Source organism: Echinops telfairi, unplaced genomic scaffold (genome assembly GCF_000313985.2).
Source record: "Echinops telfairi isolate 266 unplaced genomic scaffold, ASM31398v2 ScPeMD7_7458;HRSCAF=8496, whole genome shotgun sequence".
In the NCBI taxonomy this organism is placed as follows: Eukaryota; Metazoa; Chordata; class Mammalia; order Afrosoricida; family Tenrecidae; genus Echinops; species Echinops telfairi.
The window spans coordinates 35,408,646-35,435,521 of record NW_022111358.1 but is presented as its reverse complement, the minus strand read 5'-3'; the positions used below and the strand labels follow the sequence as shown (position 1 = coordinate 35,435,521).

Sequence of the window (26,876 nt, the reverse complement as noted above, 5' to 3'; positions counted from 1 at the left end):
TGGTTACTCCATGGGCTGCTAAGGGCAAGGTCAGCAGTTCCAACCACCAGCCACTCACTCCACAGGAGAAAGACAAGACTTTCTATTCCCATAAAGAGTTACAGTCTCGGGAAACCACAGGGGCAGATGGTAAGTCAGAATCGACTTGAATTTGGTTGAAGTTGCTGGTGGCATAGTGGGCTATGTATGCACTTAGCTGCTAACTGTTAAGGTCAGTGATTCAAATCAACTGGCCGCCATCATAGACTTAATGTAGCATTTCCAAAGCTGGAAGTCTTTATGGGAGCTGACAGTCTCAGAGAGGATGGTGGATTTGAACCACTGACCTTACAGTTAGCAGTCCAATACTTACCCATCAGTACCATTTACCAGCCCGTTACAACCACGAGTCTATTCCTTAAAATAAATCACTCTCTCCATATACATCCTGGTTCTGCTTCTGTGGAAAATGGAAGATACTCCCCAAACTCCCTTTCCAACCTTAAAAACCCCGTACACAGGGTCACCACGAGTTCCTCGATGACAACTAGTTTACTGGTTTTCATATTTTATCTTGCCAACTCAACATGTTTCATGAGTAAAGAAATGGCTTGCTTATATTTTATCTCCCATGTCTTCTAAAATATATACTCATTTTCATTCAAATACAGGATCTTCAAGAAGATTTACAATTTCAATTAAAAAAGCTCAAGGTAAAATAAAATCAAGTACCACTTGGTATGGTTCTAAGCACCAAGATGCTTAATGTAGTAAAACAAACTAACAAAAAAACCAGGAAAGTACACAAAATATGAAACCAGACTATGTTCCAACTTAAGCTCTTGCCACTAACTTGATGCAAACCTTACGGAAGTTACTTAACTTCTGAGCCTCAGTTTCCTCTTTGGTAAAATGGTGAGTATCATCTACCTCACAGTGTTGGTGTAAAAAATTATAAAATACACCTAGATGAAAGCCTAGCACACAGTAAGTGCTACATGCCAGCTGTCACTAAGTTTATTGTATTATTTCAAGAATCAATTTCTCTACTAGTAAATAGAAAATATATCAAGTCAGATAGCTCAGATCTTTCAACTCAAGGATTTCAAACCCAAGCACCACACAATCCTGAAGATGTCAGCAATCACTATGAGCTGGATAAGTAGAGGGAGGAAGAATAGAACTAGCAGAGACTAGAAAGAAGGAATAAGCATGGAACCCAAGAAAAACGATCTGGCTAGTCTGTGGTTCGGGCAGTGGTGTACAGTCCAGATATAATTTATGACTTTTAAAATAGACTAAAATTCTATTAATTATGTAAATCACATTAGTTATCACTTGTGTTTTTGAGGGAGTGGGAGAAAGAGTTCTAATGAGATGATTAGCCTCTGCTCTACCTAACAAGCTGCCTTGAGAGCTTCTCACACACTATACTGTCATCCCTGGGTATAGGGTAAGAGGGCAGATTTTTTTCTAGTACTTCCAATGGGCACTGAAATGCAGAGACACTCAAGTCCCTCACATAAAATGGCATCGACAACCCATTTACTTTATATCCATTACTTATAATACCTAATACTATCTAAAGTCTATGTAACTAGCACTCCATGCTCCCTCTTAGCCCTTGAAGGATTGCTTTGACCACATAGTTGCTTCTCCCCCACTTCCCCAGGATTTTCAATCCACGATTGGTTAAATCCCTGAATGTGGAACCCATGAATAGGAGGGCCAATTATATGTGGTCAGGTCCTAAATGGGAATCTATTATACATAAAACCCAAGAATTTTATTACTTTCTTCTAAAGCCAAATAAATAATTGTCTGATTATTTTAAAAGCAACCCTTTTCCTCTCTGCTGGCTTAAAGAAACTAGGAACTCACTAAAAAGTATCAATTTGATAAGACTCTAATATGTACAAAGAACTGGCTTCTGCCAATGTAATATGTTAAATTATTACAATCTAGTCTGACCTCATCATTCCTCTGCCCCAAGCCCTCAAGTATGATTCAGAGTACAAGGTAAAGTCTCACAATAGCTTACAGGCCCAGGCTGTTTTACCCAGTCCCTTCCCTGCTCATCTGACCTCCTTCTACTCCTTCCGGGGCACCCAATGCTTCAAACACATTGGTCTCTTTACTGTCGTGCCAACAGACCAAGAATTGTCCTCTTCAGAAGGCCTTGGTACTTGCTGTTCCCTCTCTGGAACATCCCTTATCCCAGATACTCCCAAAGCACAAACAAACCCTCATCTCCTGTTAAGAGTGAGTCTCAAAAACTCAAAGGGGAGAGCAGCAGTTCTACCTGTCCTATAGGGTCGCCATTCGTCAGAAATTTATGGCAGTGTGTTTGGTTTGGGGTCTTGTGAGTGCTTTTCTAACCACAGTTTCAAATTGCCCTATCTCCTCCCCTGCACTTTTCCAATCTCTTATTTGTGTGGCACTGATCATTTTCTAATACAGTATAATTTGTTTAGTGTCTCTTTCCTCCACTAGATGTAAGTTTCATGACAGCAAGGAAGACAAACCTATCCTTAGCACCTAGAACAGCCCTAAGAAATACATATTGTAGTCACTATTAAAAACAATAGTATTTTAAAAACAATTAACAAATTACAGAGAAGAGCACACAACGCCCATGTTAAGTTAAAAAAATCAGAACACATTTTTTTCACTAATAAAAGTCTAAATACTAATTTTTTGTATACAACATGTACTGAACACTCACATGCCAGACCTAGGCTGGGCTCTGGAAAGTTGAAGTAAATTAAGACAAGAGTCTATGTCCTTCAGCCCAACCACTTCTGGGGGTGCATATAGGAGAGGAGAATGCAGAAACCTGTCATTTCCAACAAGGAATAAACAGGAAAGCACGAGGAATTTTACTGACAACCTAAAACAGTGGGGCAAGGGAGAGGAAACTTCACTAAGAGGACCAGGAAGCTAAGGTCCCAAAACGTCTAGACTAATGGGGCCATTTTCCTTTATATTACTGATGCTTTCGACTCCACATAAAGGATTTACTCACAACAAACAGGATCTCAAGCAGGTCGGCGGAGAAGTTTGAGGGATGCTGATCGAGTTAATCAACGACCTACTCTGACTGTTCAAAGATCCCCGACTCTGTCTTGACAGACTCTCGAGTGGGCCACTTTTACCTCTCGGGTCACCTCGTTGAAGGCTTGCATCTACCAATGCAGCGTGCCTTCGTCAGAATCCGCCCGTGGCTGCGCCTGCCGTGCGGCCGGACCTCTCCTCCCCAGCTCGAAGGGCGCTAACTCAGGAAAGCCGCCAACTGGGCCTCAGTAAGTTACGAGTCGCAGGAGCCCTGAGAGGGGCTGCCGGGCGCCCGGGATCGGAAGGCTCCTTCGAGGCCTCAGCGTCGCACTCCCATCCCTTCCCAGCCCCCCGGTGCCCCGAGGTTCCTCCGCCTCTTTGTTAAGCGAGGCCGCGGTTTCCCGGCCTTCGCTAGGCCTCACAGTTGCCTCTAAGTGTCCCCAAGGGTTAGCCGCCCCGAGTCCAGACCCACCTCGTACAAACCTGCTGCGACAGCTGCAGCGGTCGCTGATACCACCGCCAAAGCGAAGAGAATCCCACCTCCCGCAGTACGCGCGGTCCGGACCCCGTCTCGCCGCACTCCTCCTCCGCCCCCTTCGCCGCCGCCGCCGCCTCTCGGCCCGTTGCTGAGCGGGGGAGGGGCACACTACCCTGACATGCGCAGTGTAGAGCGCGGGCCGAAGGGCGGGGCCTGGGAGCAATACTCGCTGAAGGCGCGAGAGCGCCCGACCGGAAAACAACAAAATGCTTAGCAGACTCCTCAAACACTCTGATAGGAAATTGCTGTGGGGTGAAGAATGCTCATGGCCGAGCTACAGAGCGGGCTGGGAGTGAAAAACGGGTAGCAGCGGACGGGGAGCGGCCCCCAAATTCCAAGAGCACAGGACTTGGGCGAACACTGCAATAAACACGTCATCCTCCTAAACTTAGTCCCAGACAGAAACGAGCCGGACCACATTTATCCGCACGCTCCGGGCCACGTGGTCCCGCCTGGATAGCTTTAGCTTCCGGAGCACCTGCCTTGAGCCTAGTGGCGAGGCCTTGGATCAACCAGTGCATTTCCGGCCCAGGGCGGGGATTATGTAATTTTCCCAGCAGCCCCACCTCGCCTCAGCTAGGGGCGGGGGCGAAGCGGAGAGGGAACGATCTCGCGGGGTTTCCGAGCCGGTGTTCCCGCCCTCCTGGCCGCGCGCAGGCGCAGACGGGCCGTACGCGTTCTACGTAACGGATGGCGGAGGCTACGTGAAGAGATTCGCGGCGTGACCGAGCTGCCTGATCTGGCTGTGTCCTAGTGGCAGCGGGCAGGGGGTGTGGGCAGTCACCGCGGCGACGGCGAAGGTGGTGGCCAGGCCGAGAGGCAGGAGGGGTAGAGCTAGCGGCTGCAGGAGCGCGGGGCAGGGTGTTGGCCTTCGGTGCAGGTAGGGAGCGGTCCACGACGCGGTAGTGGGGCCGGGCCCGGCCGAGCGGTGACCCGGGAGTTGCGTGGCCTACCCTGCCCCCTTTCCCACCTCAGCCCCATTTGGTCCGGCCAGAGGTGACACGCCTCGGGGCCGTGCCTTCTCTTCTCTCCCCGACTTTCTAAACTAATGCAAAGCCCACTGACCCCAAGGTCCATTTTCTGTTGGCTTGTCTTGCCTGGAGTGATTTTAACCGCAGAACCGCCCTACCCCCAGCAGTGATCTAGGTAGCAGCAAGAAGGGCAAACAAAGTTACAAGACATTTGGAGGGTGCCGTAGGAAAAACCGTAGCCTTCTGAATGAATTCGTTCCCCCGTGATGGAACCGATGTTAAACACGAATGGTTAAGAGACAACTTCTGTGGAAAGTCTGTGACACTGTTTTGGACGTAAGATGTGTGTTTATGCCAGTACACCGACGTGATTCCCAGCGTGCACCTGTTGTGGCCATAGCAGGGAGGCCTAACCTCGAATGGCAGTGAGCTGTGAATGATTTCCCCACTTCCTGGACTCGGGCTTGTAAAGTTCGGACTCGGTCCCCGAGGAACTGCGGGAGGAGCTTACGGAAGATAATCAAACCAGACTTGCTGTGCCTCAGCCCTCTGCCTGTCCCACAAGCTCCAAACTGGTGGGGGTCCCAGTGAGAAATGAGTTGACAGGTCCAGTTCTGCGACGGAAGCAAAATGGCTTGGATAATTTTAACCTAAATGGCCTTGAAAGAATCCTGCTGCAAGCCGGAATGCCCTTAAGAAATGCTTCCATGGGGTGACCCTTCTAGGTGGACATTTAGTTTGAAATGATCGGACCCCAATGTCAATGTTCTCGTTTTTATTTGTAAAGCCTTTCATGATTCCTATTTCTAAAAGTTTAAGGCTAGGATCTGAAAAGACGTCAATCGTATATTTTGAAATTACAATCAACCGAGGAAGAAAGGAATTGGAACCTCTACATATTGAGCGTTTTCTGTGTGCCAGGCAACTTACTAAGACTTGGCACCAGACCCCCATAAGGCTCACTGTAGCCCTATGAAGCAAGTAGTGAGTGATAACCCCTGTGCTCGTTCTCTCCCTTTCTTTGCACATGACAAACAAGGACTTTTAAGTGATTTGGTTATAGGCTGGTGAATGGTGGAGCTGGCCAGCATTTGAAATCAGCTCTAACTGCCTCAAAGTCTGTGTTCCTAAAAAAAAAAAAAAAAAAGTCTGTGTTCCTTTCCATGTTTCTTACACTTTGGATCACGTGTCCAAACAGGAAAAGCCAGAAAACTTAGAGAAGAGAGTTTGTTTTGCAGCTGAAAACTTAGGTAATTGATGACCCTTGGAATGAATGGTAGAAGCTGAAAATAACCACTCTTGAACATTCATTAATGAGAGTATAAAAGAAAATTAGGGATGTGTGTAGGCACATCACAGACCTCTTTGAGGTTGAAAAGGCAACCATGTTTTCTCCCAAAATGTTCCCTGGTGCTAACCTCAGACCAAATACTACGAAATAGCCTGTAGCTTATGACACGTGCCTTCCTACCATAGGAACTTTGACTAATTCAGAGTACATTGACTGAGTATCTCTGTGTGTAAGACATTGGTGTTTGATATTTAACTAAAAATTAACTGCGGTATAAATGGAGAATGCCCACCGTCCCAGAGCACCTTGAAAGAGTGGTGCGTGCTTTTGTCATCCTCTTCCCTCCCTGCATTCTGACTTCCATCCTTGCTACGTCCTGCAATTCCCACTAAAGATTTCTTTTACACCTATTATACTTCACAATATGTAATTTTAAAAATGGATATCTAACTCCCTAATAAAATGAAAGAAGACGAAAGCATTTACCTTTTTAGGCACAAATAGACCATGACTTGTCATCAGACGTTATTGCACTGTTGCTGCCTTAATTTGACAATGCATTTGTGAAACAATCTGCAGACAATTACTGTTGTAGCAAAGTGATGAGCACTTACAAGTAGATGTGACTGCCCTAAAGGATGTATTACGTCTGAATTTTACGCACATTATGCAGTAATGATGGCGTGGTGTGCAGGGTGCCTTCTACCTCTAATTATTTCTTTGTTAACATTTCACCTATATATTGTTTCCAACTTTCTGCAGCAATTAAAACAGCTTTGCTTCTCTCAGCAATGTGTTTCTTGTTTGACTTCTATGATACCACTGTGGCTGGGGACACACACACGTCCCCACAAATGATTGATTCCTTTGTTACCTAACTAGATCTGGTCTAGTCCCATTCCATGTCCATCCCCAGCTCAGGCCTGTGTCTTGAACTCCAGACTTACATGTTCACATACAATACCTCATTTTTAGGGATAAGTGTGCAAGAGTCAATGTAAGTCATCTAATATGAGGGCAATTAAAAAAGTATTGCTATAATTTCATAGAAACCTTTGTTAAATAAAAATATCAAATGTGATGCTTTTCTCAACATCTAGGTCTATGTACTTCTGAGAGGTTAGTTTCTCTTTCCCAAAGAAATAGGCATTCACTGATTTACACCACATCAAAACAGCACTTTGGCATCCTCAAGGGACCCAAAATTCCTGTTTTAATGTTCTTGGAGTTTGGGAAACAACAAAAAAAGTCTGAAGGGGTAAGAGCAGGACTGTAGGGTGCATGGGGTAAGGTTCCCAAATGAAATTCTCATAGGACAACCCTTGCTACCCTCTTAAGAATGAACAGGTGCATTGGTATGATGGAAAAATAATTCTTTGGCACAATTTTCCTGGCCTTTTTTCTTACCAATGCAATTTTTAATTTTCTTGAAACTTCTCCCTAATAAGCCTCCATGAGCATTCTGTTTCCTTTAAGAAAAACTGAAGATTACCCCTTTGAAATCCCAAAGAATATTTGCCATACCTTCTTCCTGAGACCTCTCTACCTAGAATTTAACTCGCCCAGTAGATCCCTTTGGAAGCTACTTTTGGTTGAACTGTTTGAAGGCACCCTAACAAGACTATGACAGGTATTACTGAGAACTTGTCAGCTTCCATACACTAATGGCAGAGTCCTGTTTAAACACATTTTGTTTGGAGTAAGCCCACGCATATGTAAACAAAGCATTATAGCAACACTTTTTGACTTCCCCCTAAAATCTTCCTGAAACCCTTTCAACAGATACTAGGTGAATATATTACCTTCCCCCGATTTCCCTCCCTTTTTTGTTGCTCTCTGTTAACTAGGCATGGGGTTGGTTTTTTTTATTGTTTTATTGGGGCTTATAGCTCAAATAACAGTCCATACACCAGTTGTATCAAGCACATTTAGACCTCTATAAATGTCTTTTGCCTCCTAGTTCTTGCCTCTATTTCCTTTTACTTTCCTCCTGTCCCACTCTCATGTTCGACCTTCATTCTGCTCTCAGTAATTCCTGTCAGCTACATTGCCTAATGAGCCCCACCAGGCGCTCCACACCCTGGCCATAGATTGTAGATCTCTTGTTCCCTTGTCTCTGGATTTGACTATCCCCTCCTTTTCCCCCACATCCCCTTCTTCCCTGCTGTCAATCCCATTGTTTTCTCCTCGGAATTGTTTATCGTGCCTATCTTACATAGACAGACATGAAAAGAAGAAGAAGGGGCCTATAAATAGTTCCAGGTCTGCCTGCTGACCCTTATGTATGTTTTCCATTCTAGTCTGATGAGCTACCAACCCCTTCCCTCCTAATTCAGTCGATTCTCGGGATCCTCAGAGACTTCATTGCTTTGCTCCCCTTGCTGCTCTCTCGCGCTCCCTTCAGTTTGGCCCCGTAAGAATGGCCTTGCTCATCTATTCTTCAAGCCCAAATTTGGGATCACCCCAGCTCTTCTTCCCCAGACCATCTATATCCAATCACTTTGTGCTGACAGTGACAATTCTTGCATCTCTCCCAAATCCCTCCATTCCCCCTGCCACCTCCAGTTCAATCCTGTTTCATCTTCTACCAACTTTAAAAAAAAATCTTTTTATTGGGGGCTCTTACAGCTCTTACCACAATCCATTGTGTCAGGCACATTTGTACATATGTTGCCATCATCATTTTCAAAACATTTTCTTTCTACTTGAGCTTTTGGTATCAGCTCCTCATTTTTCCCTCCCTCCCTCATGAACCCTTGATAATTTATAAATTATTTTTTTCCTCTCTTACACTGACTGCTGTCTCCCTTCACCCACTTTTCTATTGTTCTTCCCCGTTGGGGGGAGTGTTATATGTCAATTAGTGTGATTGGTTCCCCCCTTTGTCCCCTCCACCTTCTCCCTACCCTCTGGTATCATCACCACTCTCATTATTGGTCCTAAGGGATTTATCTGTCCTGGATTCTCTGTGTTCCACTTCTTATCTACTGTATACCAGTGTACATGTTCTGGTCTAGCCGGATTTGTAAGGGCCATAATAGTGGAGGGAAGGAAGCATTAAAGAACTAGAGAAAAGTTGTTTGTTTCATCGGTGCTATACTGTGTCCTGACTGGAGCATCTCTTCCTTGTGACCCTTCTCTGAGGGGGATGTCCCTTCTACTGAATTATCTCAGCTACTTCCTGTTTGTCCTTCTGCAGTACCTTTTTCCAGTTCACACTATGTGCATAAGAACTGTCAGGATTAAATTTCAAAACTGACGGTGTCACGCTCCCTCTTACAATCCTTCAATTGAGTCTATTTACCCAAGCTATTTAGCATGGTATCTAAATTAGGATCACTATGATCTGGTCCCTGCTGTCCGTACCAACCTCACGTCCTCCGCTTGCCTCTACAAACCCCATGGCTCCATCCTGTCAAACTTCTGAAATGTGTGCTGTCAGCATTCTTTGCCATCCGCTGCCCCCTGTATTGCCGCTCCTTGAGAGCAGCAACCCTGCTTTTCATTGTTAAAACTTTATTACTCAAGTAGAGCAGAGAAGCCTTCAAAAATGCAAAGGAAATACCTGTAATCATGGCTACAAAATAACTACTATGTCCATCTGGATGTGTGCCTTCTAAGCCTTCTTCATGTGCATTTATGTCTAAAACAAACCTAGGTTCTAGTTGGTTGTTTGTAGCAATTTTTAATTGACCACAAGTAAATTTGTGTTTTCTGGTGTGCCTACAGTTTAATCGAGTAGTTTTAAATGTTTGCTCCTCTGAGTCATACTGTAATATATAGCCTTAAAGCTGAGCACTGCACACGTTTATGATCCTTCAGGAATCATGTTTTACTTATCTCAGCATGGTATCTGTTATGGTGATGAGTTCAGTGGGGTTAGCTATATTTAACGGGATAGGGCATGGCCATTTTATGAAAAGCTAAGAGCCAGGAAGTGTTTTGCAGAAAGTTGATTAGTCGTGGATAATTATTGAATCCTTAGGTAACAAAAGTTGTGTTTTAGCTTGATAGTGGGCTTTAGGGAGAAAATTTAGACTGGAGAAGAGCCCTTCTTCCACAGATGGTGAAAACATTATCTGGGTGGCTTTGAGGATTTGATGAATAATAGATTCCAAATGTAGAGGAATGGAAGAAATTAGATTTCTTGTGTGTTTTGGGATTTTTTTCCCCAACAAGGAAGATGGGGTTGATAGTAGTATTCAGATAAGGAAATTCAGATTCTTACTGAGTTTGAGGTGATGGAGAGGCAGGGGTCCACAAACCTCAGGGTTTTTACATTTTTAAAGGTTTATTAAAAAAAATAATAAGTGCTAGAGACCATCTGTGCCCTATAGAGCCTAAAACATTTACTACCTGCAGAAGTTTGTAAGGACATGTCTGTCAGTCAGCCTGTAGGGCTAGTGTTTAGATCACTGACTGCCATCAGTGGATATTAACTCACAGTGGCACTATGGGACAGAGTAGAACTGCACTGTGAGTTTCTGACTAACTTCTCAGAGAAGAAAGCGCTCTTTCTCCCATGGAGTGGCTGGTAGTTTCAAACTGCTGAACTTGTAGTTAAGCAGCCCAACCTACAGCCACTATGCCACCAAGGCAATAAGTAAGGTGGTTAGATAAGAGGACACAATTAGAAATATAACTGAAATAGATTTGATGGTTGAGATCTAACTACTCCTTAAGTTCCAGATGAAATGTTCTCTCCATCTTATTGTTTATTTTTTGGAAAGCCTTGCCTTTTGGGTAAAACGTATGGCATTGTCCTCTGTGTTTTCATTATCAGTTGGCATGTCTTTTTGTCTCAGATCTGATTTCTTTACATTTCTTGGTTTAAAACTGTTGAGATAGTGGAATACCTAGTGTTCCTTTAGAAACTATGAAATTTTAGTGTATTTAATCCCATTATACACAATAGGCACAATTTGTTGGGAAAAGTACTACTTAAAGTATGTAACAGGTAGTCTGAGCCACCAACTCACAGGTGAGAAGCAGCCTGAGTGATGATTGTTAGCATGGATTCTGGAAGCAAAATTGTGGGGGGGTTCAAATGACTGTGCCACTTGGGAGTTGTTTAACTTAGTATATTGTGGGCCTCATTTTTCTTACCTGTGAAATGGGAGGATAATAAAAGTATTTTCCCTAAGGTGTTGTTATGGTGAAATTATTTTTGTAAAGTCTTTAGAACAGCACCTGACACTTAGCATTGTAAGTGCTGTATGCTTGCTTGTCTAAAGATGATTGATGTTTGCCCTCTCAAGCATGTGTTTTTGTGTGTGTCCCGTTTAGTGTTAACTAAGAATGGAACCGTTTCTATCCACTTTGTTTATTTACTTTTTGCCAAATAAATTATTGCCTTTTATATCCTTTTGTTAGGCTCCCTTCCTAGTTCCTATATAAAGTACTGACAAGTCCTCAATAAATGCTTGTTGAATATTGAATACACAGTCATGTAAATGAAAAAAAGATTTAAGAGAACCCACCTTAAAGAAATTAAAATGGTTTTCCCAAGACTTTACCGGTAACCAGACTAGACCAGTAGTGGTCCAGACTAAATGGGTGGTCCAGACTAGACCCCAGTCTGGTCTCCCTTCTGTCTCCCAAACTCATTATTCCTTATATAATTCTATTGGGGACTAAATAGTATTGAATATAAGAAAACCAGGAAAGGTTTGTAAGTTCATTTTTTAACTGTTTACAAAATCTGATTGATATGACAGTCCATGTGAGTGCTTTTTGTTTATTTGTTTTTAAATTATTTCTCAGGTACAATGCAAGGTTTCCACACTTTCTGTGTTATCCTGTTGGTGTTTGGGAGCTTCTCTGAAGCAAAGTTTGATGATTTTGAAGATGAGGAAGACCTAGTAGAATATGATGACAATGACTTTGCCGAATTTGAGGATGTCATGGATGATTCGGTTACTCAGTCTCCTCAACGGGTGATAACCACTGAAGATGATGAGGAAGAGACTACTGTGGAGCTGGAAGGGCAGGATGAAAACCAAGAGGAAGATTTTGAAGATGCCGACACCCCGGTGAGATTCTCATACCGAGTGTCCTAGGGAGTTGGAAAGATAGATAAGAAAAGAAAAAAAAGAAGTTTGATAAGATGTGTAACTAACCCTTTCCCCGACATTGAAGTTTAAGGTACTAGTCTAACAGACCTTAATTTCCTGAAAACTTTCTTTTTGTTCAGTAGGTGGTGCTCTTTTACATGTTTTCTGGTATATTTCCACCTTTTCCATTAATCACGTAGCGATTGTGTTTTCACTAATGAAGCAATACGTATGCCTGCTCTGTGTTCCATGCTTGCTGCTTGTGTGCTCTGTTTTCCCATACAATGTTGCCTATGAAAAACAAGGCTCGGCTGCGGGCCACATTTGTATAGGAAAACCCATTGTGCCTCATTTTTTAGGAGGGAGATACCGAGAGTGAGCCGTATGATGATGAAGAATTTGAAGGTTATGAAGATAAACCAGACACTTCTTCTAGCAAAAGTAAAGACCCAATAACCATTGTTGATGTAGGTATACAGGATCGTGAATTCCCAGCTAACCAACAAAATGCCTTGCTGTTGTTTGTCCCAGAGCTAGAAGCTGTTGATCGTGGTGTTGATGAGATATTAGTGGGAGCTAGGGCGGAGCTTGATGTGGAGGGTTACAATCCTAGGTTTTATTTTAGTCCTCCTAGTTTTATTTCTCAAGGAGTGAGTGAAAGGATACACATTAGATATATTTGGGGGTGGCACTCAACCAAGCACAATACAATCTTTTCTGTAGCCAACCTAAGAAAAAATTAAAATACGCTTATTGTCTAAAGTACCCAGGACTCTGTACAGATTTTCTCATCATGTGCGTTACATTCCTCCTTCAGCTGCAGCCAACTTTAATTAGAATGATTGTGCTTCCATAGGTCCCTGCACACCTCCAGAACAGCTGGGAGAGTTATTATCTTGAAATTTTGATGGTGACTGGTCTGCTCGCTTACATCATGAATTACATCATTGGGAAGAACAAAAATAGCCGCCTTGCCCAGGCCTGGTTCAACACTCATAGAGAACTTTTGGAGAACAACTTCACTCTAGTTGGTAAGTCTGGCCAATGGGATTTCAGTTGCCAGCTGGGAAACAACCTGATAAGAACACTTTTCTCTCCTCAGTAGAAGCACTGCTAAAAAGGATGCACTTTTTATTTTTCCTCTTCTCTCCCAAGGATCCCCTTTTTGTTACGTTTAACAAACCAAATTGTATTTGTGAGATAATTTCCTCATATTTTATTAGTCACGACATAACTGCTAAGTAGCTTCTGATAAGAATGAAATAGTACCATCAATGCAAGTTAATAAAATTCTAGCCCAAAGCAAGGAGCATTGACATTTTACTTAGCTTGCTAAATGCTCTCAGTTCATCTCTTGAAAGTACTGGAAAACCCTCAAAATTCCTTCAGATTCTTGGTATTTATTTTGTTTCAGATTCACTTATGAGGTAGACACTGAGAGGCCTTCTGTAGGTCCGTAGGCTAGGAAGGGAGGGAAGTCACCTCACATTCACGTCTGTTTGGCTTTTCATACTGTGTTTCTTTTCCAGTAAACAAGCGGTCTGTTCAACCCTTTAGGTACTGGGCATACATTGGTTTGATCTTGGTGTATGTAAACATTTTTTTTTAATTTACAGTATTTTTATGTATTACAATATTTCTCCTCTGGTGATTGATTAATTTCACTCAACTTAATGGAACGTTGGTGGCATATTGGTTACACAGCAGTTTGAAACTGAGGGAGAAAGTTGGGGCTTTCTACTCCATAAAGAGTTATTGTCTCAGAAACTCACCTGGGCAGTTCTACCCTGTCCTACAGGATCACTATGAATTGGCAGCAACTCAATGGTAGTGAGTTTGTTGTTGTTGTTGGGGGTGTTTGTTTGTTTGTTTGTTTGTTTGAGGGTCCTACTGGTGGTAAGTTCCTACCATAATAAACCAAAAAAGCAAACTTGCTGCCATCAAGTCATTGTTGACTCATAGCTAGCCCCTGTGGGTTTCTGAGACTATAACTGTTTAACAGGAATAGAAAGCCCAATCTTTCTCCCTCAGAGCTACTGGTGGTTTCGAACTACCAACCCTGCGGATCGCAGCCCAACTCATAACCACTACACAACCAGGGCTCTTGGCTTACCTACCTGCTTCCAGAAATCATACTTTTTCCATTGTGCTTTAGAGTGCTTTTTGACCAGGATATGAGAGAAAAATAGTAGCCTTGGCTGCTTCCACTTTCCCTCATGAGTTTTCATTTGATACATCTGTCTCCTTTACCTTGTGAGGTTAAACAATCTCTTTTTTGTACACTTAATGAATTAAATAAAGAGGAAATTAGGGGGTTTAAGTGGAGAGAAAATGTTTTGAGAAACGATGTACAAATGCGCTTTACACAATTGATGTGTGTATGGATTGGGATAACAGTTGTATGAGCCCCTAATAAAATGTTTTAAAAAAAAATGTTGCTATAAAGAACAAAAAAAAAAAAAGAGGAGATGATTGGTTCTTGAGGTATTTCTCAATCTAAAATACAACTCTTTAGCACTACTGATAAGCCCAGTTATGTTGCTATTGGGGAAGTGGCTCAATTGTAGAGGATAAATATGGAACTTGTTTAAAGTTAACTCATAATCAATTCAGTGAGGGAGCATTGAATAGTTTGTATTAGTGGTATTCTACTTTACACGGGGTTTTTTTTAACCTTTGGCAGATCGTAGCCAGATTTTGTCTCATTTTGTATCCTGCTTTAAAAAAATTCATACTCCAAGCTGATCACCATAAAGTTAATAAAGACTTAGAAATGATGCTAGAATCTCTCAATTTTTTTAGGGTGTGTATGTGAAGATATTAAAACTAAAAGAATCTGTCTGTTTTAATCTCTGCCCCTTTGAGAGCAGCGCTGTAAGCTAGCAGAGGTATTGCAGTCTTCCAGGTGTGGTCATTTGGGAGTCTGGGGAAGGTGGTGGTGACCAGGTCCCAACATCTCAGTGAACCAGATGAATTGCTTTACCCCTAGGGGATGATGGGACGAACAAAGAAGCCACAAGCACAGGGAAACTGAACCAGGAGAATGAGCACATCTACAACCTGTGGTGCTCCGGCCGGGTGTGCTGTGAGGGGATGCTGATCCAGTTGAGGGTAAGTAGGGAAATTCTGATGTAGTGAATGAATTTTCTGATTTCTTTCCAGCCGTAATTCCTAATTTGGTGTCTCTTTTTTTTTTTTAAGTCCCTGCTAAAATGAGGTCCCAGATCCTCTTTCCACTAAGAAATAGGTGGCTTGGTTGTTGAAACCTTGGCTCTCTTCCTCCAAAGACCCTTTATGGGAGGCCAGAGTTGCAACTTACCTTACTTACTTTTTGTTTTTCCAGTTCCTGAAGAGACAAGATCTACTGAATGTCTTGGCCCGGATGATGAGGCCAGTTAGTGATCAGGTGGTATGTATTCTTCACCTGTTGATTTCTGAGGACAGGTTGAATACGTAGCTTTTTAGGATTTATGCCATTTCTGCCTGAATTTTGTTTGGAGTTTCTGGCAGCTTGTATCTTGCCACGTCATTTTGGTCTACTCACTATACAGTCGAGGTTGAGGAAGGGGGCATGTGTTAACATTTACCTTCTTTATGTACTGATAATTATTTGATCTACACATTTAAGTAGTTAATTTTGACACATTTTATCATAACAGATTCTTTAGGCTTAATAAAAAATGTATCTCTGTGGCCCGCTGTAGAATGCTGATGACTCTACTTACACAACTTCAATCTCAGTGTTTGGATTTGAGTATCCTGTGTGATCCTATCACTTTTTTAATTGCTGCACTCCTAAGATAATCTTTAGATCCTTATTATATCACTCTCTGCTTGGACCTTCTCACCCATCTCAAGGAGACCCCTTCCAAGAGATTTGATGGGTGAGACCTTTTTAAGAGCTTGTTTGATTAGGCCCACCCAAAATACTGTCCCTTTTCATTGACTCTGTCATATAATGCAACGTAGTCTGGGAGTGATATCCCATTAATCACAACACCTGCTTACATTCAAAAGAAGAATGTGTATGCCATAGATCAGGAATCTTAGGGGTCATTGTAGACTCTCTGGCAGCCACCAAACCTAACAGGTAAAGTGGGGTTTATTTACTTTTTCCTTTTTTTAAGCAAATAAAAGTGACCATGAATGATGAAGACATGGATACCTATGTGTTTGCTGTGGGCACACGGAAAGCTTTGGTGCGGCTGCAGAAGGAGATGCAGGATGTGGTATGTGAGGCTCAAATTTATGAAGAAACTGTGCCTCTTTGTCATGTAGATGTTCAACTTTGTAGCGCAGCATGATTGTATTACTTGAACGTAGTTAGCATCAGTAGGCCAATACATGTAAAACAGTGGCCTGGCTTACTTTCCATTACTTCTTCTTGTAGAGTGAGTTTTGTAGTGATAAACCGAAGTCGGGAGCAAAGTATGGCTTGCCGGACTCCTTGGCCATCCTGTCAGAGATGGGAGAAGTCACAGAGGGAATGATGGATGCAAAGGTAAGTACAGTACAAGACATGCATTTCTAGACCTGGGCATTTAGAAAACCCTCCTTAAAGTCACACTACAGGTTCATCATTTTATGACGATACCACTGACATATTTCTTTCCCACGCAAATACTGAAATTCCTTCTTTAAGAGACTAACGTCTTAAAAAGACAATCCCATTAGTCAAAAAGTTCTTTCAAAATCAACCCAACTGTCACACACTTTAATACAATAATAGAGGCTACCTCACTACCCATTGTCAATCCCAACACAGGTGACCCTGTAGGACATAGCAGGGCTGCCACTTATTTCCACTGAGCAGCTGTTATGTTCAAATCAATAACATTGGAGGTGGCCATCAAGTGCTTTAGCCATGTGCCACCTGAACTTTCTACTTCCAATTGTGAGTTAAAAATTAACTATCTATAAAGACTCCCTGAGATTATTTTTGTTGTAGAAAATGTGAGAGGGCTTCAAAACACATGAGGAATGATTCTGTTATCTTTTCATTGTTTTCTGAGTTTTGTTTTGTTTTTAACTTTTATTAGCTTTTATTTTTCACTTAATTTACTCGAAAGCCGTAAGTTTGTGTTTCTTCTGGGATATCTTTTTCCTGTGCCACCACCTCTTCTGGTTTAGAACAATTGGTTCCTTTTCAGTATGCTCGTAAATAGGCTGACCCAGCCATGAGCTCTGTAAGTCCAGCGGTGCATCTTGGAGGCCTTGTTCACCTGGATATGATCAGTGACCAGAGAATCCACATCTAAACCCTTAAGTTCAGCATTACGCTTTGCATTTGTAAGCACGTGCAGCAAAAATTCACTCTTGGGGCAACGGACCCTGGCTCCAACCACACTGTTTGCCTAGGCACACCTACCCACTCCTTCATTGTAACATCAGAAGGACAGACTCTTTTGCAAAGTGACATCTTCCAAATAATTGGTGGCTTACTGGATCTGCCTCCCCTTGATGGCCTGGACAGTTTCACAGGTGTTCTTAAAATGGGCCCGAAGATTTGACCCTCTTGATTTGTATGATTTTGTGGGTCGAGTGAGTAGTGAACCATTTTGGCAGATCACCTCAGGCTTCTTTGGGGGGAGAGCTAATTCCGTTTTTTAAGCCTCTTTATACACAGTAGTGCATCCACCAGTTCAGCAATTTGTACACATCCAATTCAGTGACACCGAGGACCTCCTTTCTCACGCTCCTTTACTTTCTTCCCTGGTTTCCCTGCTAATAGAAACGTACTGCTTCTTCGTTTGTCTGTCTGTTAGCCTCTTAGTTTTTATCTAATGTTTTGAATTGGGGTTGTCCGTTTGCTCCTATCTAACGATAGATCTTAGGAGCCTGGGTGGCGTGGTTGATTTCACACTGGACAGCAGCTAGCTGTCCCACAGGAGAAAGATGAGGTGGTCTGCCCCTGTAAAGATTTGCAGCCTTGGAATTAACTCAATTGCTATGGGTTTGATTTGTGTTTTTTTCATGACCTTAAAAGAGCACAATGCTTAATGTAGACAATCTTTACTAGTTGAGCTAGACTACTGTTTGGCTTTGAGAAAACTTCAGGGAGTGTTTTTGGATATGGGTCTGAAGATTACATCAGCAGTAGTTTCATGGGTTCATCTGGTCCCCATTGCTCCAGAAAGTCCAGATTCCATGAGAATTTGAAATTCTGTTTTGCACCACCCCCTACTCCAACTTTCCTTATTGATCAGAATTCTTCCGTAGATTCTTGACCCAAAACATTCAGTGATGGTAGTTGGGAACTATGAAGTTTTGTCTCATGATAAAGGAGACCATTGTTCATGGAGGTAATTAATAACATTTCATTTCTTCCTCCTGTTCCTGATATTTTAGATTTTTGTCATCATACTTTCTTGTTTAGAACATTACAGCTATCCCTTGGTATCCCTAGGGGATAGGTCCCAGGACCCCACAAATGCTTAAACCCATGATATGAAATGGCATAAATATTTGCATATACCTATATGCATCCTCCTATATACTGTATATACTCATGTATATGCCAAGTTTTTCAGCACATTTTTTTTTTACACATTTAGTTTTATTGTAACAATTTAAATCTGAGCATCTTTCCTTTCCAGTGAAACAAAAAGAAAATTTAAAAATAAACAGGAACAAAATGACAATAGAGAATGTCAATTCCAAAGAAGATCCTACAGGTTCTGCTGAGTCTCCCATCGAGTGGCAGGGCTCGAGTCATCATTAGGAGAGAATTTTATTTTTAAAGTGTCATCCTAAACTGCAAGGATGTCCGTTAAACATCACAATTAAGCATGCCAAAAGAGAAGCCATGTTGTCAAAATGCCCATTTAACCTACCCAAACATCTCAAACCCACCCTTTGCTGACCTTCTATAACCCCTTTTTTAGTTTTTTTCCTTTTTTTTAAAACAAGAGAAAGTAGACAGATACATGTTGGTAAATGCTAACTGTCCATATTCACATAGAGACACTAATCTCTGAGCCCAATATATGGAGAAAGGAGGAAAGAAGCTGGAATTCAATGCACTACTACACAGGGGCCTAGCACCCTCCACCTGCCAGCAGGGCTAAGGGAGCAGAGGGTTTTCTGTTTTCCCACAGAGCACGGTGGTGTGTTGATTCCATAGTTTTTGTTGGGACAGGAAGGGACAATTAATTTGAACACAAGGGGGTAGAGATTCTTTTCCACTGTATTCTGCACAAGGCATTATTCCCCCCACCCCCAAATAAGTTGAGAACCATGGTGTAGAGAAAAGAGACCTCAAGAACAGGGTGACTGAGCACAAGAGGAAGAAAGAGAAACCAAAAAAAAGTCTGCAACTTGCTCCCAGGGACTGAAGAAAATTAAAAAAGGTTGGAATCCATCAGTGTTCTGTTAGTCATCCTCTTTCATCCTCCTCTCCTTCCTCTCCCTCGTCATCATCTTCATCTTCCCCTTCTTCATCATTATCTTCTAAACCTTCGTCGTCGTCATTCAGCACATTTTTTACGCAGTTTTTGTGGTAAAATTAGGTACCTCAGCTGATGTTCAGGTTGGCTTATACTTGAGTATATACGGTACCTTAAATTATTTCTAGATTACTTATGATTCCAAATCAATGTAAATTTGATATAAATAGCTCTTTATGGTCTCTGTTGGCCATCGAGAAACTGCTTTGACAACTTAATCCTTTAAAAAAAATTTGGGCGGGAGGAATGAGAAGCTGATATTAAGGGCTCAAGTAGAACACAAAGATTTTGAGAATGATGATGGCAACAAATGTACAAATATGCTTGACATGATGGATGGATGGATGGATTGTGATAAGAATTTTACGAGCCCTCAATAAAATGGTTTTGGTTTTTTTTTTATTTTCAAATTGAGCTTAAGACTGTAATTCAGATAAATCAGGTAACCTTTGGAACGGCCTCGTTACAATCATCACCACAATCTATTTTAGAATATTTTGTTAAACACCCCCCCCCCATCCTTTTTTAAAATACATCCAAGGTTTGTTGAAGCCACAAGTGGGAAACTGGAAAAGGAGGGCCAACTGTGTCCTGCTCACTAAGAAGAAACCAGCTTTGGAGTAACTAGAGCCCATAAGGGTATTGATTCCATTTTAGAAGCATTCCTGACTTAAATTTCATTTTTTTAAAGCTTTGGCTTAAATGACACGGAAAAAGTAAGGAAGAATGAAGGGTAAATATCTATGACAAAAAGGAAAATGTATCAGATCCTACTTTTAAAATATCATTTTCTGTTTTCTTTTTTCCCAGATGGTTCATTTTCTTACACACTATGCTGACAAGATTGAATCCGTTCATTTTTCAGACCAGTTCTCTGGTCCAAAAATTATGCAAGAGTACGTATGAGATAAAAATAATGAAATCAGTTTTCTTCACCAGCTTTCAATGTTGAAAAACCTGCAGGGTGCTTCTGCAATTTCCCTTACCAACTAAGGGAGGGGAGTTGGTGACCAGCCTCCAGGTTTTCCTTTGCTCGGACTGCATGCAGTGGGCAAGGTCATTGAAACCTGGAGGAGGCAAGCAATTGAACCTGTCCCGGTTTGCATGTGTCCCTGCATGTCCACGCCATCTTCTCACTGATGTGGCTGGTTTTAAGAAAGTGCAGTTGCTAATCTCATTACCCTCCGTAGTCTAGGCTCTTTTATTTCTGCCTCAATTTATGATATACTAATCTGTGATGCTTGACTTGTGTTTGATTCATTACTAATATGTCTGTTTTGTAATAATGATCTTTGTGGCTTCCTACCGTGAGTGGTTGGTCGATCATATGTTAACGTGCTGTCAGGGCTATGCCTAAAGAGTTCCTGGCTTTATTTTTTTATTCTCTTCAAATGGACGTATTGTGACTATCACAGTTTGGATTTGTTACTTAACCCCACAGCCTTTCTTGGGCAAACACAATTAGTTATGATCTATGCTTGATTTTAAACTGGTCCTGACCTAGGTTTTTGGTTTAAGGACTGCTGTCCCCCAGGCTGGAGAGTTGAGTACAATGAAAACCCAATCTAGATTTTGATTCTGTGTCCAGTTTCCTCGTGTCCACATGTCACAAGATGGCAGTGTGTCCATCTTTGCCTCTCCTTGCCCCACTAGGCGGGGGCAAGGTATCCCTTTGTATACTCCCCGAGCCTTTTGTGTATAGAGGCTGAGAGAGCTGGATAGTCAGAGATTACAAAAGTCTTTGATGAGATCAAAACTAAACTGCATATTCCACAGATTATCCCTAAATTTACTCTTATTATAAGGAATCTGATATTCCTTTATAGAAAAACACCATAGGAGATAGAAATAAAACAAAATTCATGTTTCTTTTGAAAAAGCAAAACCGTTATTTAAAATAAGGACCCTTAATAAGCTCATTGCTGGCTCCCCATGTGAAGTGGGCTGTTACCTTCCTGGAGGGCACATCACGGGAGGCTTTACATTTAGAATGAAGATCTCTTGGAAGAACGTTGCAGGAGAGATCACCCATCAGATAAACGGTTAGGTCTGATGACCTCTAAAGTTCTCTTGGTTGCTGAGGTTAGATTGGAGTTAGAGGGTGCTAAACTCAATGCTGGGCAGATCTTTGTGCTGGCTATTTGAGGGACTTGTGTGCTTAGAAATAGCTTTCCCCTGTTCTTCCTTAAAAATGCTTTTTCTTTTGTGGCAGGGAAGGTCAGCCTTTAAAGCTGCCTGACACCAAGAGGACACTATTGTTTACATTTAACGGTGAGTGTTGGGGGCTCTTCAATTTCTGTGGTGATACTCTAAATAGGGCGGGGCAGGGGCGGGGACCTTCAATAATTCCGTGGGAAAATGAAATTAAAGGCTAAGCGGAATTTTGCCATAAACTTTTAGAAACCCCTTCGTATAAAAGGACCCATGATTTCTGGGTCCTTCAGCAAAAAGGACCTTTGATATTTTTGTATTTCTTGACTTCTGTTTCATTTTAATTGTCTAAGGAGCTTAGAAAAAGGAATCTATTGATACTTAAAAAAGAAAAAATGAGGTGTCCCAAAAGTAATGCGCCATTAACTCAGAACATGGTTGTGTGTTCCAGTACCTGGCTCAGGTAACACTTATCCAAAGGATATGGAGGCTTTGCTACCCCTGATGAACATGGTGATCTACTCTATTGATAAAGCCAAAAAATTCCGACTCAACAGAGAAGTAAGACCCAAACCCTTTCATTTGAGGTTCACCTTTTCTTGTCAATAGGCTGTTGTCTTTTCTTTTTTTTTTTTTTTTGAGAGTCAACCATCAATGAGGGCGGGTTCATGAAAGCACACTGAACTGGGATTTTGTGTGTGTTGGGTACACGGATTTCTGATGAAATGCTTTGGTCCTTGGGGAAAGGGCAAGCAAAAGGCAGATAAGAACCGGGCTCGAGTGGAGGAGAACTTCCTGAAGCTGACGCACGTGCAGAGACAGGAAGCAGCACAATCCCGGCGAGAGGAAAAGAAGAGAGCCGAGAAGGAGCGAATCATGAATGAGGAAGATCCGGAGAAACAGCGCCGGCTGGAGGTAGACAAACTCCCCTTATCACTAAAGCTAGGGAGATTTTGAAATGTTCCTTTTGGTGCCATATTAACTGTTAAGGTCAATCTGTGTAGGAATGTGCACAAACGAAAGGGGAAGGAAACTAATCAGTCTGTAACTTCACTGGCCCATTCATACACATGATGATCTAGAACTTTCCGCCATATATATGCTGTAGCTGCTTACTTGCAACTGAGCTCTCATGGAGGTGTTGACCCTCCTGCTTTGGTTCTACATGCTGCTGACCCAACAGCACAGCTAGAGAGGGATGCATGTTCACATTTACATGGCCACATCGTTGCATAAAGCCAGAAAACCAAGCCCACAGACTCAGAGCTACTCTAGGGCCGAGTAGAGCTATAGCTTGGGGTTTCCAAAACTGGAAATCCCTAAGTAAGGCAGATAGCCTTCTCTTTCTTCAGTGAAGTGGGATTAATGGGTTTGAACTGCCGACCTTGAAGTTAGCAACCACTGTGCCACAAGGGTTCCTCCTTTAGTTGCATAGGGTTTGCCATTTAGTGTCGAAACCTACCCACAGTCAATTGTATCCAAACCACTAATGTACAAATCACCATTTGAAACATACTTTGCTAGGTCCAGAACTATGCCCCACACGCACATGCCCTCTTGGCTTTCCCATTTTCTTAAACAAGGCGCTTCAAAAGTTCGTGGGAAAATGGAATTAAAAGATAATGGAATTTTTCTATGAATGTTTTGAAACCCCCTTGTATTTCTTATTTTATACCCATTAAGGAGCATATTTCTGAATAGTAACCTGTGTGTTTTGCTATAAAACTAATATATTTAAGGTCTCCTCAGGTATAGCTTCCTAATTTCTTACTGAAAATATAATTTCCAATGAACACTATAAATTGAAGTATGGTGTTAATGTTCAACATCTCTGCTATTAAGATGGGATTTACAATTAATAACCTGATGGGTCAAGACTCTTCATTGCTTGCTGAACTGGAGTTCCATTTTGGCCGACATCTACACAAGCAGCCTCAGAGATATTGTAAGCATAGTCCCAGATCATTGCACTGAAGCAAATAACACAAGCCACCAGAATTTGGGATTTCACCATACATGCACAGGTTATGCTAACTATACACGATAGTCAATGAAGTGTACAGCAGCATGAAAAAGTTTGAAGTCTTGCAAGAGGACCACAATGAGACCCAGAGGTGAAGGGAACACCTGCTGCTGGAAAACCAGTCTGAGTAGATGTGCTCAATGCAAGATTGCCACACGCCTCCAAGGCGTTCAGAAAACACACACGCACACAAACCATAAAAGAGGTCTGCCCACCTGTATGCAGATCACAGTAAAGTAGAAATACAGAAGGAAAGTTAAAAAGCAACACATGAGGTTTGCCTGAGAGCTCCCCAATGTCTCCTGCTTGTAAGAAAATTCTAAGTGGATTCACAAAGCCGAGTGGAATGTGGTGTGTCCTGGCTTAGCTCATTTTCACTCACCAGCACAGATACTTACAATTCCTTTATAAACCAACTCTGAAAATCACCTATGGTTCAAGCCTGTTTTTTTGAAAAATAGGCAATATTCTAGTTGTTTTGTTTTCCTCATAATGTGTGCTTAGCACTTAGTTTTGATTTTCTGTCTTGCCAGGAGGCTGCTTTGAGACGTGAGCAAAAGAAGTTGGAGAAGAAACAAATGAAAATGAAACAGATCAAAGTGAAAGCCATGTAAAATCACCCGGAGAGCTGAGTCCTGGTGCCATTTGTAAGCTCGGAATTCATCAGCAACAGACAAAAATGACCCGTCCACGCCTCATTTTGAAGTTCACACACTCCCAGCTACTGTGAAAGCTGTGTCTCGTCGTCTGTGGTGCGGTTGGTTTAGAACATTGCAGAAGCTGTAGACATGTTGGAAGGGCTCTGTTTCAGCAATTTTCTTCCAGAAAATCAAACTATTTTGATTATTTCATAAAAGGAGTGATATATGAAATCTTTATAGTTTTAAAATATTTTTAAATTATAACATGAATCATCAGTGCTTTTAGTGCTTTGATGTTTGAAGAAATATCATGAATTTATAGGTAGCTAATTCAGTTGCTTTTTGTTTAAACCTGGCAGTTATAATGGCTATGAATGAAGTTTGACTCTTAAACCAAAATTCTACAAATAACTATTGAAATTGCACAATAAACATTGCTTGGTGTTTTCTTCTTTGTCTTAGCTTAAACTTAAGAAATAAGAAAAATTTAGAACACTATACGTGGTATTGAAATTTCAGGGATTCTGACCATAATGTAGTTCACTACATTATGTTTTGTCGGTGGGCGGTGCTAATGCCAGTATTACAGGATATCTGTAGGTTTGAGGGTACAGGCAGTACCGGGTTACAAATGCGCTCCATCCCAAGTGTGTAAGTCCAATATGTAGGTAAGTCAGAATACATGCATACAGTTCTTACTTCAGTGCAGGAAAAGGCTTGAAGCCTCTTCAATGGTTTAAAAGCTGCCTATGCAGCAAGTGAAGGTGATTTGATAAAGGATTTGATGTGAGTGGAGGCTGGTTACATCATTTTAAATAATGTGAGCAAATTTACCTTAATTAAAGGGCAAGTGTGAGTTGTCCCTAGGCAGACATTCATAACCAAGGACTTAGTGTACTTATGTATACGTGGAAAATACTAAGGATAGCGAGTGCAGGAGCAATTTCCCTCTACATTCAAATCATGAGCTAATGATAGTGTGTATGTTATATGGTTATTGTATGTTCCTTTTTCTTGAATAACATGCATGGAAACTAAATGCTTCACCTAGCTCACGTCGTGGTCTATGGTCTCAAATGTTCCCCTTGGTCACGGCATCTATTGTATGTTCTTGGAGAAACGGAGTCTCTGAGTCATGGCTATACACCTTCGCTTCGCCCTCTGCTTTGATTCTTCCACAGTCAGTGAAAATGGCATGAGTATGCGCAAATATAGTTTTAAAACGTCACTTTCCTAAACTGGTGAGAGTTCTTTCTGCCTCTAGAGGATGAAGCTCTGAGGGAGGTGCCCTTCTGTCTGCACAAGCATCTAGCTTGTTCAGATCTCTGCATTTTATAAACGCTTCCTGCTAAGAAAGCATTTTTCAAAGGCACTGCTGTGCCAGTAGCTTTTGCTGTGTTTGGAAGAGGGCGGGTTGGGGGGAGCCATGCTGTGTGTGCCGGTCTTTTCAAGGCAATAACAAGAAGCTGCCGTGAGAACGGCGTGTGCGGCTGCCTTTGTAACTGCATGGGAACTTTTCACGTGGATGTTTCTCCAGATTCATGCAGAAATGTAAATGGAGATGTGAATGTACTATTTTTTAACCATTTATGAAATTAAGTTATTAACAACAAACATAACAAAAATGAATTACCTTAATGCGACATATAATCCTAGAAATAGGCTTGTTTATAAACCTTTAAATACATTATAGAAATCAATGATGATATGCATAGCTATCTTTTGATTAATAAAAGCTTTCTTAAAGTCCCATACACTTGGACCATGGCAGCTAATTTTGTAATTTAAGCATTCGTATGAACTACCTATGGACGAATATTAAACTACTTGACAAGACTCTCAGAGTGCCGCCTTTGCTTTCCAGATGAGTCCTGCAAGAACGTAGCCCCGAGATGAATGCCCCTTTCTGCTCAGTGAAAGCACTGGGGTGTCTTTTCGTGTGCGTCCCAACGTAGATGCTTGCCCATCGAGAGTTGGTCTTAAGTATTCCCTTTGTTGCCAGTTACCTTTCAGAATGTTTTGTTCTCTATTTTTAGAGTCCCGGGTATTATGTCATCCTCCCAGCAGTCCGCTGTTAGATACCATTCTCTCTCCATTGAATGAGAGTATACAGTGGAGCATGCTATTAAGCCCTCCAAGCTCATCTGCACTTTGTAGCCACCTAGCAGTGCCACGTGGATCTGAATTTGAGTACCAGCAAAAAGATAAACCTTTCTGAGTTTCTGTTCTAGACTCTTGAACAAAATGAGGACCTTCATTCACCATGCCCGCCTCACAGAATTGTAGCAAACATCAAGAGAAAATATGAGGGGCTTCAAAAAGCTTATGGAAGTCCATTATCTTAATTCATTTCTCAAACTTTGAAGCCCCTCATGTGTAAAACACCTTACAGGTGTCTCAACTGGGACTTGGGGGGGTGTGTGTGTGATTGCTTTCCCTTTCAATGAAGGCCAAACCAGTCCTTTCATTCGCGTGAGAGGCATTAAGTATTCTCATAGGAATGAGAATAGGAAACCTTTCCTTGCCAAGCACCAAATACAAAGCTTTCTCTGAATGGGACTTAAACCAGAGGAAAACATCCATTGGTGGTCTTGTCTGCCAACCCCAAGGAAACCAGCCCCTACCCCAGGACTTGACAGTGAAATCTTCCGAGCAGTGTAGCATGAGGCTCTTACTGGGGATACTTCATCCTCCTTCCTGACTGTTCCTGCATATCTTGATTGGTGTAAA

At 41.9% G+C, this 26,876-nt stretch overlaps 2 protein-coding genes across 3 annotated transcripts in view; one reads left to right on the top strand and one right to left on the bottom strand.

The window, feature by feature from the left end:
* DDX42 (DEAD-box helicase 42) overlaps positions 1 to 3,602 on the bottom strand; it is a 42,293-nt gene extending 38,691 nt beyond the window's left edge. Inside the window, exon 1 of one of the 2 annotated variants that reach the window (XM_004707271.2) lies at positions 3,506 to 3,602. The gene's annotated coding sequence lies outside the window, so the exon portion shown is untranslated. The remainder of the gene's footprint in view (positions 1 to 3,505) is intronic. The other variant, XM_045299846.1, reaches the window with a different exon arrangement.
* A 671-nt stretch (positions 3,603 to 4,273) lies between these two features.
* On the top strand, positions 4,274 to 25,982 carry CCDC47 (coiled-coil domain containing 47). The gene is made up of 13 exons (XM_004707270.3): positions 4,274 to 4,451; positions 11,597 to 11,865; positions 12,246 to 12,353; positions 12,743 to 12,917; positions 14,876 to 14,997; positions 15,230 to 15,295; positions 16,014 to 16,115; positions 16,277 to 16,387; positions 20,142 to 20,227; positions 21,544 to 21,602; positions 21,934 to 22,043; positions 22,230 to 22,397; positions 24,039 to 25,982. The coding sequence occupies exons 2-13, from the start codon at positions 11,602 to 11,604 to the stop codon at positions 24,117 to 24,119; spliced, it is 1,452 nt and encodes a 483-aa protein (XP_004707327.1). The 5' UTR covers positions 4,274 to 4,451; positions 11,597 to 11,601; the 3' UTR covers positions 24,120 to 25,982.
* The last annotated feature ends 894 nt before the right edge of the window (positions 25,983 to 26,876 follow it).

What these genes read in the sequence shown, in the direction of transcription:
- CCDC47 (XM_004707270.3), top strand. Translation starts at nt 11,602, where the DNA reads ATGCAAGGTTTCCACACTTTCTGTGTTATCCTGTTGGTGTTTGGGAGC. An exon ending in GAACAACTTCACTCTAGTTG is followed by an intron (nt 12,918 to 14,875) that starts GTAAGTCTGGCC and finishes CTTTACCCCTAG; the next exon opens with GGGATGATGGGACGAACAAA. An exon ending in GGCCAGTTAGTGATCAGGTG is followed by an intron (nt 15,296 to 16,013) that starts GTATGTATTCTT and finishes CCTTTTTTTAAG; the next exon opens with CAAATAAAAGTGACCATGAA.